General features: G+C 48.5%; 1 protein-coding gene across 1 annotated transcript in view; it reads left to right on the top strand.

The window, feature by feature from the left end:
* Positions 1-10,073: 10,073 nt before the first annotated feature.
* Positions 10,074-11,640, top strand: part of LOC131591008 (zinc finger protein 501-like) — a 2,050-nt gene continuing 483 nt past the window's right edge. Inside the window, exons 1-2 of the mRNA XM_058861427.1 lie at positions 10,074-10,580; positions 10,767-11,640. The exon at positions 10,767-11,640 is cut by the window's right edge and continues 483 nt beyond it. Of these exons, the coding sequence (XP_058717410.1) occupies positions 10,283-10,580; positions 10,767-11,640 (1,172 nt within the window). The 5' untranslated portion in view covers positions 10,074-10,282. The remainder of the gene's footprint in view (positions 10,581-10,766) is intronic.

Here is an 11,640-nt window from a genome sequence, read left to right as displayed (position 1 = left end):
GGAGGAGCGGGAGGAGGAGCGGGAGGAGGAGCGGGAGGAGGCGCAGGAGGAGGCGCAGGAGGAGGAGCAGGAGGAGGAGCGGGAGGAGGAGCGGGAGGAGGAGCGGGAGGAGGAGCGGGAGGAGGAGCGGGAGGAGGAGCAGGAGGAGCCCGCGGAGCTTGTGGCGGCCGCTTGAACCCCGCGTGGCCCCGCATCCGCAGGGGAAGCTCGCCCCAAATCTCTCGCCGCATCTCCGAGGGTTTGGGATTTTTTTGGGGTGGGGCGCGGGGTTGGGAGCTGTCGGATTTCGGAATGGAGTCCCAAATAGATTTGGGTGTCGGTGGGAGAGGTGTTATTGTAATAAATTATTGTTGTATTAAAAATTCGGAGTGTATATAAGAAAGATATGTTTTGTAGGAACAAAACAAAATATAAAGCATGGAAAAGCCTCTCCTCAAAGTAGGATGAGGCTTTTCTCCAAGGAGTTGCTGATTGCCAGCAACGCCCAAGATAACTAACCCAAACCGGCCCATCAACCCAAACAAACACACAGGACACGGACCATCAGGAAAACAATGAAACTAGCTCGGGAAATTATCTACCTCCGGACCCAAGCAACGCCCTGCGGATTCCAGTGGGTAGAGAAACCGATCAGTGGGAAAAGACAAGTTCCAAAAGAAAGACTTCGCCAGACTTAAACATTTCTGTGTTGAAAAAGCAATCAGGGGAGACAAAGGAGGAAACCCGGCCGAGATACCCATCGGCACCAGCCCGGATTCCACCACCCTGTCATGAAAAACCTAACATTGCAACACACAGAGTCTCCTTTGCATATGAGGAGATTCTGGCCGGACACGAAATAATGTCATCATTCTATGTCAGGAAATCCATTCACTGGACAATCAAGGACACTTGGTGAATGGAACCTGCCTGGAATTTTGGCATGAGGACTTAAAAATCCTATAAAACCCCAATCCTGAGGATGCTCAGACGTGGATTTGGGAAACCTATACCTCTGGTGTAGACCCCTGTCCACCCAGCGCTGCGCTGATCTTTTCATTGTGGGTTTTTATCGCTGTTTCTACTTATTATTGTTTATTAATAAATTTCTCTTTGATTTTATCCCAAAATTGCCTTTGCATTTATAACAGATTGGTGCCGTGACTCGGATCGGAAAAACTGTGGGAGAACCTCGCTATCCAGGGGGGTACCCCCGCTGATTTCAGCGGCCTGGGAAGCCGAGAACCTCCGCAGTTCACTCCGACATCCGAACCAAATTTAGGCTAAGGTAAAAACCACAATAAAAGAGGATACGGATCCAAGAAGAGCTCGGGAAAAGAAGCCGCGGCTTGGTAGCTCATAAAAAGTCAGTTGTGCACGAAGACATCCTCGCAAGAAAATTGCTGTAAGTACTGCGAGGTTGAGCGGGGTGATTGGGCAAGCGTGTGTGAGACGTGATCTGATCACGGAGCGAGTGCGGACTCCAAAAGTCGCGGTTCCATCCTCCCGCGAGGGAATTGGCCGGCTACGGAGGAAGCGAATCGGTGTGAGAGGTCTCTCTCTACGCGTTTGTAAAACCTGGGGCCAAAGGGGTGCTCTGGGGGACCGATCACAAAGGGCTGGAAGAGGAAGAGGACGTCCAGTAGAGCTCGGGAAAGAGTAAACTCTTCTAGCAATTAGGATCCAGGAGAGGTCCGAAGGAGAGATCAAAGCGCTAAGAAAAACCCCGGAACAGCAAACCGCGAAGGTGAGTATTAGCAGACTTTTGATTCTCAAACCACAAACACAACGCAGAGTACTAGGTAAGACTCTTGTTTTTTCATCATGGGACAGAAAAAGAGTAAAATACAAAAGCCAGTAGATAAGAAAAACCCTTCCATAGAAACGAAGGAATTGTTAGACATCCCACCAGAAAGTCCTTTAGGTTGGTTGTTAAAATATTGGGAAAATTGCCCTGAGAGGAAAAAGAAGTCCAAGGCAAAAATGATCTACTATTGTGCCGAGGTTTGGGGTGAACAGGAACTGAGACCCCATCTCACTTGGCCAATATTAGGAACATTTGAAAAGTGGACGTGCAATGAGTTACTCTCTTATGTAGAGAGCAAGGTTTCCTCGGACTCCGAGGAAAAGGAATATGCCAGACTCTGGCTAAAGGCCAGAGTAGGACTATTTCCGATGAAACTAAAAAGTGAAACAAAAACAGAAACCTGGGAGCCCCTTGATCATTTACCTCCTCCATACCACGGGCCGGTAGGGTCTCCCGTGGTGGATCAAGTGGTGCCATCAGCTCCCACGAGCTCACCAGCGCAACAAGGTGAAGCACACACATCGCGAACAGGGGAACCGGCGCCAGCAGTGGTTCCGGTGGCCCCTCCTCTGGCTCCTCCTGTGGGAACCGCAACCGCCGCTGTTTCCCCAGAAACCATGGTAGCGCAAAGTCGGGGATCTCCGTATCCCCCATTGCCCGTCCCGCTGCCCCAGCCAGGTTCCCCGAATTTGGCAAGGGGAATCCTTCATAATAACCTAGTGGCGACTGATTTTTCATCAGCAATAAAGGAACAAACTCTCAAAAACCCCTATTCCCCCCCCGCAAGCAGGACTCGGTTTAAGTCTAGACAGAGGAGTGAAGAATGGGAAGAGAATGAGAGTAGGCACAGAATGTTCCCTCTCAGGGAAGTGCCTACTGCTCCGGGAGTGATTGGATTTGTGAATGTACCCCTAAATTCAGGGGATGTGCGAGCGTTTAAGAAAGAGATGGGAAGATTGTTGGATGATCCGTTTGGAGTAGCAGAGAGATTGGATGAATTTTTAGGCAGTAGCATTTATACATATGAGGATCTCATGGCTATCTTGAGATCTCTGTTTAGTCAAGAGGAAAGAGAAATGATTAAACAGGCTGGTATCAGAGACTGGGAGCGGCGAAACCCTCAGGGAACGCCAGGCGACCAGAAGTGGCCAAGCGTAAGCCCGAGTTGGAGCGCCCAAACAGAGGATGGCAGAAGGAGCATGAATGATTTAAGGAATATAATTGTGCAAGGAATAAGGGAAGCGGTTCCCCGGGGCCAAAATATTAGTAAGGCGTTTGGGGAATGTCAGGGGAAGGAGGAATCCCCCACCGAGTGGTTGGAGAGATTGCGGCGAAGTCTGCAGATTTATTCTGGGACAGACCCTAGTTCTCCGGTAGGAGAAGTGTTACTCAAAACGCAATTCGTGGCGAAATCATGGGAGGATATTAGAAAGAAATTAGAAAAGATTGAAGGGTGGCAGGAGAAAGATCTCCAAGAGCTTCTAAGGGAAGCTCAAAAGATTTACATGAGGAGAGAGGACGAGAAACAGAAACTTCAGGCCAAAATACTAGTGGCCGCAGTAAAAGAAGCTCAGAAACAAGAACAGGCGCACGGCAAGTTTAAAACAGCGCCGAAAAAGCCGCAGGAGCCACAGAAGGATGGCTCCGCCCCGCGGAAAGATCCCCCAGAATGTTTTTACTGTAAGAAAGTAGGACACATACAACGGAATTGCCGCCAGAAAATAAAAGATGAACAAGTATTTCAAGAAGATTAGGGAAGTCTTGGGCTCTTTCAGATGGGGACGATAACAGCTAAAGAGCCCTTGATAAAGTTAAAAGTGGGTCCCCATCGTGAGGAAATAGAATTTTTGGTTGACACGGGAGCTGAGAGAAGCACCCTGCAAAAATTACCCAGGGGATGCGTAGCAAGTAAAGAAAAGGTAGTGGTAATCGGTGCGAAGGGAGATCCCTTCAAAGTTTCTGTAATTAAAGATGTGGAAATAGAGTCTGACAATAAAATATGCCTAGGAAATTTGTTATTAGTAGAAGAAGCCGATTACAATTTGTTAGGAAGAGATATGATTGTCTCGTTGGGTATAAACATTGTTGTAAGGAATTCTGAATTAGTAATAAAGATATTTCATTTAACTCCGAAAGATGAAAGGGAAATCGATCCCAAAGTGTGGCATTCAAAAGGGGAGGTGGGGAAATTAGATATCACCCCCATCAAAATTGAAATAGAAAACCCAGAGGACCCGATAAGGGTAAAACAATATCCCATCCCGATAGAAGGGAAAAGGGGTTTGAAACTAGTAATTGATGACCTCCTTAGAGGAGGTACTCTCGAACCCTGCATGTCCCAACATAACACCCCCATCCTGGCAGTGAAGAAAGCGGATGGGAGCTTCCGACTGGTTCAGGATCTCAGGGCAGTAAATGCTAGAACCCGAACCAGGTTTCCGGTAGTGGCAAATCCTTATACTTTACTTAACAGACTCTCACCCGAGGATGTATGGTACAGTGTAATTGATTTAAAAGACGCATTCTGGACTTGTCCTTTGGATGAAGGGAGTAGGAATTTCTTTGCCTTTCAGTGGGAGGATCCGGACACGAACAGAAATCAACAATTAAGGTGGACAGTCCTCCCCCAGGGGTTTGTGGAATCACCCAATTTATTTGGACAGGCATTGGAACAATTACTTACTGAATTCATTCCAGAGGAAGAGACAAAGCTCTTACAATATGTAGATGATTTATTAATTGCTGGAACCATGGAGGAAAAAGTCAGAAAAAGTACAATTTCATTGTTGAATTTTTTGGGAAAAAAGGGTTTGAAAGTATCAAAATCCAAACTGCAGTTTACGGAGCCCGAGGTAAAATATCTGGGACATTGGATTTCTCAGGGGAAAAAGATGTTAGATCCTGACAGAGTGGCCGGGATTCTCGTACTCCCAGCCCCAAAAACGAAAAGACAAATCAGGCAATTTTTAGGGCTCCTGGGATATTGCAGACAGTGGATTGAAGGATACAGCGAAAAAGTAAAATTTTTGTATGAGAGATTAAACACAGATAGAGTGAAATGGACCACTCAGGATGAAAGCAAGTTTCAGGAATTGAAAACTGCACTTATAACTGCCCCTGTTCTAACCTTGCCAGACACAAACAAAGAATTCCAGCTATTTGTTGATGTAAGTGGACAAACAGCCCAAGGAGTTCTGACCCAGGAGTGGGCAGAAAAGAAAAAGCCCATAGGATTTTTATCAAAAATCCTAGATCCAGTCAGTCGAGGGTGGCCTACTTGCTTGCAAGCAATTGTTGCAGTAGCTCTGTTAGTTGGGGAAGCAAAAAAGATAACTTTTGGAGCCTCTTTAACAGTCTACACCCCACACGATGTAAGAAATATCTTACAACAAAAAGCCGAGAAATGGCTAACTGATTCAAGACTTCTGAAATATGAAGCCATGCTAATTAGTTCACCAGGCCTCGAGTTGAGAACAACTACTGCCCAAAACCCGGCGCAGTTTTTGTTTGGGGAACCAACAGGTGAGCTGTTGCATGATTGCATTGAAGCAGTAGAATTGCAAACTAAGGTAAGACCGGACCTGGAAGATCAAGAGTTAGAAGGGGGGGGAAAATGGTTCATTGATGGTTCATCAAAAATGGTAGAAGGAAAAAGAAAGTCAGGTTATGCCATCATAAATGGTAAGACCGAACAAATCATAGAATCAGGTCCCTTGCAGGCATGCTGGTCGGCTCAAGCCTGTGAACTGTTTGCACTCTTAAGAGCCCTCAAAGGCCTGAAGGGAAAAAGGGGAACTATTTTCACGGATTCAAAGTATGCATTTGGGGTAGTGCATACTTTCGGAAAAATATGGGAAGAAAGAGGTTTAATAAACACCAAGGGAAAAAGATTAATACATGGAGAAATAATTAAACAAATTTTAGAAGCTATCAGAGAGCCCCAGGAGATATCCGTAGTCCATGTAAAAGGACACCAAACTGGGTGGCGGTTTCACACCAGGGGAAACAATCTAGCGGACAAAGAGGCGAAACGAGCTGCGTTACTGGCAGAACTCCGGAAAAAAGGATTGATTCCTCAAAGCACGACATTGGGATTTCCAATTCACAAAATCCAGCCGGGCGACAAAGTATTGATTAAAGTGTGGAGGGAACTTCCCCTCAGTCCTCATTGGGAAGGCCCCTTCCTCGTTCTCCTGACCACGGACACTGCTGTACGAATGGCCGAGAAAGGGTGGACTCACCTCTCGGGCCAAGAAGGTTCCGGATTGCCAAGCCCCCGAGTGGAAGATCACCACCCCGCCAGGAGATTTGAAAATCAAGCTCCGAAGGCACCACAAATGAACAATAGCGAAAGGATAAGTTGCAATATCCGCGATTGTTATTGTTTCCCGTTTGTACATTTTAAGTGCGCTTATTGTAAGCAGATTTGGGTAACTCATTGCATAAGGGGTTATAAACCGAGGGGATTGTGCACTAGGTGCTATGAAAGGGAGTTAGACCAGACCAATCGATTCCTGATACTTGCAACTCGAGCGGGCCTTTTGGAACTTGACTCTCAGGAGTGGTTCCTGTTTTATCAAAAAGGATTAGGGGGTCAGCTTGATTGCAAAGCAGACCCCTTGGAAATTGAGTGTCGGAGGACCGTAAAAGTACCTTGCAGATTTGAACCAGTTAAAGCATCTCGGTGGGCAACCTTCAAGCGGAGGTTTGCCATCAGGACATCAAGGGCCCCTGAAGACAGTCCTTGCTGCCGGGAAGATGGTTATCCCCGCCGTATACTTTTGTACGGGCGGAGGGAATGGCAGAGGGATGCAATTGTGGGGAATCCTGATGTCCCTGAGCCTAGTCATGTGCTCGATCAAGAAAATAGAGGCCGAGGTCCCCCCAGGGGAGGTTCCCCAGGGGAAGTGTGAGCAGTGTCAGACTGCCCCAGAAAACGAGCTCTTGACCAAGTGCCCTTCAGAACTACATGCAGGTATTTGTTGGTTAAACGGCACTCAGTTCGAATTGTGTAAATCAAAAAAGAAAATCTGGTGCTCGAATTCGAGAGTAAGTATCAAGGAAAAACCCATTCGGAACTTGGAAGGAATAGGGGTTGTAAGGACCCGCTTCCGAAACAAAAGAGAAATAAAGGGAATTCCCCCAATCGAGGTCTGTGGACAGTGTAATAAGACTGTCTGGATTGGGGGAAAGAAGCATTCGACATTTTTGGCATACCACCGAGTTAACCCTACATGCTACAATGAAGCAAACTTAAAACCGTGCATGATGGGGGGAAAATTGTACTGGGAAGGGAAAAATGTGAAACACGAGACAAGGCTGACGTTCAATAATGAACCCATAATTTTGGAACTATTGAAGTCAGATGATGAGAACTCGTGTCTTCAATTTGACCCAGTGTTCTGCTTTTCAAAGGATGAAAAGGGATTAGATCCAGAGAGTAAAATAAAGCAAATAGCTATAGACATAAAACGACAAGAAATGGAAAATAAAAAGAAAAGGCTGGAGCAAGAGAGGTTAAACTCTCTCAGTGAACAATATGAACTATTAGAAAGACAATACGATAATTGGAAATTACCCAGCCCCAACCAAAACTTGTTTGTTGATCTAATGCAGGAAATAGCCACCGAATTAGGTATATCCAACTGCTGGATATGCGGTGGCTTAAAATCAGCCGAGAGATGGCCATGGAAAGGAGAGGGATTGACCCCGGAACAAATATTAAAAGGGACAGAATTAAAATTCTCAAAAACAACCCGGAGGCCAGAAGGATGGGTCATAGATGACCGAATAATTGGGACTTTTTGCATTAGCCGGGAGGGAAAAGAGTTTACCGATTTGGTAGGATACACTCCATGTGTGAATACCCTCACAGTAAACTCAGAAAAGAAAACAAAAATCTGGCACCGGGAATCACCCGAAGGATATTGGATCTCCTATCGGGAAAACAATTGCGAGTGGATAGAGACTATCGGATTATGTTGGAACAAGAAACCAGGGGCCAATCCCTTCCATACTTTCATAGGCCTGAGGGATTATTGGGAGGATCCGGCAAAAACTAATAAAAACTGGGAAGCTCCCGATGGAATTTACTGGATATGCGGGAAAAAGGCATACAGTGAATTACCTCGGAAGTGGAAAGGGTCATGCACACTCGGACTAATTCGGCCATTTTTCTTTACACTACCAAAAGGTGAAAGTAAGTCCCTAGGGGCTCCCCTCTTTGAAACCTTAGCTCGACAAAAGAGGGACCTAAAAAAGATATTACCGATAGCAGGAGGGAGCCAGAAATGGAACGAGGAGGAATGGCCGGCCGAGAGAATCATACAATATTATGGCCCGGCCACTTGGGCGAATGATGGCAGTTGGGGTTATAGAACCCCCATTTATCTCCTCAATCGGCTTATTCGACTGCAAGCGGTAATGGAGGTAGTTTCAAATCACACCTCAGAAGCCCTGGAACTCCTAGCAAGGCAACATTCTCAAATGAGGGCCTTTGTTTACCAGAACAGACTGGCTCTCGACTACTTGCTAGCTGAGGAGGGAGGGGTGTGCGGGAGATTTAATGAATCAGAGTGTTGCATGGAAATAGATGATTATGGCGAAACTATAAAGGGACTAGCTGCGGAAATCAAGAAAGTGGCACATGCGCCAGTTCAAAAATGGAATTCTATTCTACAAGCCTCTTGGTGGGACCAAATTTTCGGGCAAGGGGCTTGGTGGAAAAAGCTAGTATTCTTTATAGGATGTTCAATAGCCGGAATCATCTTTTTGCCTTGTTTAATTCCTTGTCTGATTAGGCTAATACAATCTGTAGTGCAAGGAATGCAAATTGCCGCCCTCCCAATAGATCCGGAAAAATCACAAGATAAAAATGCCCTTCTTTCTAAATTACTTATTTTAGAAGAAGAGAAAGAGAGTGATAAGGCATTAAAGGCCTTAGAAAAATTTGAAAACGAACATATGCTGACCACTGAAATTGACAATTAAACAAAGAAAAAAATGATGATGAAAAAGAGTAAGAAAAGGATACTTTTCTTTAAAAGAAAGTGTGAAAATAACGAATTTTTAAATGTGATAAATTATTAGGTGGGGGACTGTAATAAATTATTGTTGTATTAAAAATTCGGAGTGTATATAAGAAAGATATGTTTTGTAGGAACAAAACAAAATATAAAGCATGGAAAAGCCTCTCCTCAAAGTAGGATGAGGCTTTTCTCCAAGGAGTTGCTGATTGCCAGCAACGCCCAAGATAACTAACCCAAACCGGCCCATCAACTCAAACAAACACACAGGACACGGACCATCAGGAAAACAATGAAACTAGCTCGGGAAATTATCTACCTCCGGACCCAAGCAACGCCCTGCGGATTCCAGTGGGTAGAGAAACCGATCAGTGGGAAAAGACAAGTTCCAAAAGAAAGACTTCGCCAGACTTAAACATTTCTGTGTTGAAAAAGCAATCAGGGGAGACAAAGGAGGAAACCCGGCCGAGATACCCATCGGCACCAGCCCGGATTCCACCACCCTGTCATGAAAAACCTAACATTGCAACACACAGAGTCTCCTTTGCATATGAGGAGATTCTGGCCGGACACGAAATAATGTCATCATTCTATGTCAGGAAATCCATTCACTGGACAATCAAGGACACTTGGTGAATGGAACCTGCCTGGAATTTTGGCATGAGGACTTAAAAATCCTATAAAACCCCAATCCTGAGGATGCTCAGACGTGGATTTGGGAAACCTATACCTCTGGTGTAGACCCCTGTCTACCCAGCGCTGCGCTGATCTTTTTATTGTGGGTTTTTATCGCTGTTTCTACTTATTATTGTTTATTAATAAATTTCTCTTTGATTTTATCCCAAAATTGCCTTTGCATTTATAACATTATTATATTATATTATATATCATTATTGTATGATGAGGGGATGTTTTTGGATGTTGGAGGAGTCCGGAGCCGAGGCGCAAATGGCCCTTGGGGGAGTTTTGGGGGGGTTTTGGGGTGTCCAGGTGGCGATGGCCCGGTCCCGTCGGGAATGGCCCGGTCCCGGGGGGAATGACCCGGTCCCGGCGGGAATGGCCCGGTCCCGGCGGGGAATGGCCCGGTCCCGGGGGGAATGGCCCGGTCCCGGTGGGAATGGCCCGGTCCCGGCGGGAATGGCCCGGTCCCGGCGGGAATGGCCCGGTCCCGGCGGGAATGACCCGGTCCCGGGGGGAATGGCCCGGTCCCGGCGGGGAATGAAGCGCGGGAGCCCCGGCATGGGGAGAGGGGCGAGAGCAGAGCTGGGGGAGCTGCGGCAGCCTGGAGGGGCGGTGGGGCCTGGAGATGAGTGGGGTCCGGGTCGGGCGAAGCTCGGAGCGCTGTCGGGGAGGGGAGGGGAAGGCGTGAGTGTGTGGAGTGGGGGATGCTGAAGAAGGGAGCCCGGGAGCCCCGGGAGCCGAGGCAGAATCGGGGGAGGATGAGCCCTGGCAGCCCCGACACCCCCTGAGCATGGCTGAGCAGGAGCCGGGGGAGGGGGCGTCCCCAGGAGCCACGGGCCCCCCAAAGGAAGGGCTCTGGAACGGGGGAAGTGCCGGGAGAGTTTCTTTGGCCTCCTGCTTTGGGGATTTTTGTGGGCACCGGAGCCGCGGTGACCTCTGGAGATGGATTTGGGCAGTGGGACCTTCAAAGCCAAGGCACTCACACCTTGTTTTTCCCCCAGACCAGGATTTCTCATTCCCAAACCTTGGCCGGATGGAGGAGGAGGAGGCTGTGAGGAAGAGGAAGATGCCCCAGGACAGCCAGGCAGGTGAGGAGGAAGTCAGTGCCCCTTTCCCTCTCTCTCCTGCTCCATCTCCCAGCCCAGCCTGGCCCCCGGCTGCAGGACAACCCCGCTGCCGACGCCGTCCTGCCGGGGACGCACTGGGGGGATCTCCTTCCCCTTCCCTCTGGCACGGAGGCAAATCCCATCCTCTCCTTGTCCTTCCTCCCCCAGACAAGGAGCTGAGGATGGAGACCAGGGAGGACAAATCCCCGGGTCAGAACCTCGTGGAAGAGGCTGTTTTGAGCGGCTCCACGGGACAGGAATCCAACGGGGAGGAAAAGCCACGGAGAACCTGCAGGAGGAGGAGCTCCAAACCCAGCCCAGGGTGCTCTGAGGAGGAAAGACCCACCCTGAGCCGGGAAAGCGGCCGGAGATCCAGCCGGGGCTCTGAGCTGGTGGTCCATGAGAAGCTCCAGGATGGGGAGAAGCCCCACCAGTGCTTGGAGTGTGGGAGGAGTTTCTTCAAAAGGTGCCGCCTGCTCCGCCACCAGATGATCCACACGGGGGAACGGCCCTATGAGTGTGGGGAATGTGGGAAAGGCTTCAGAGACACCTTGGATCTGCTCATCCACCAGACCGTCCACACCGGGGAGCGTCCCTATGAATGTGGGGAATGTGGGAAGAGCTTCAGCACCAGCTCCATCCTGACTGTCCACCAGAGGATCCACACCGGGGAGCGTCCCTATGAATGTGGGGAATGTGGGAAGGGCTTTAGCACCAGATCCCGCCTGACTGTCCACCAGAGGATCCACACCGAGGAATGTCCCTACGAATGTGGGGAATGTGGGAAGAGCTTCAGCGCCCAGTCCAATTTGATCCGCCACCAGAAGACCCACACGGGGGAACAGCCCTACGAGTGTGAGGAATGTGGGAAGAGATTCACCGCCAGCTCCAGTTTGATCCGCCACTGGATGATCCACAGTGGGATACGACCCTATGTGTGTAGGGAATGTGGGAAGCGCTTCCGTGTCCGCTCTTGTCTGATCATCCACCAGTCAGTTCACACCGGGGAATGTCCCTACACGTGCTCAGAGTGTGGGAAGAG

This window comes from Poecile atricapillus, chromosome 36 (assembly GCF_030490865.1).
Source record: "Poecile atricapillus isolate bPoeAtr1 chromosome 36, bPoeAtr1.hap1, whole genome shotgun sequence".
Classification (NCBI taxonomy): Eukaryota; Metazoa; Chordata; class Aves; order Passeriformes; family Paridae; genus Poecile; species Poecile atricapillus.
Note: the sequence above shows the minus strand (reverse complement) of the source record. Positions and strands in the feature narration are given on the sequence as shown.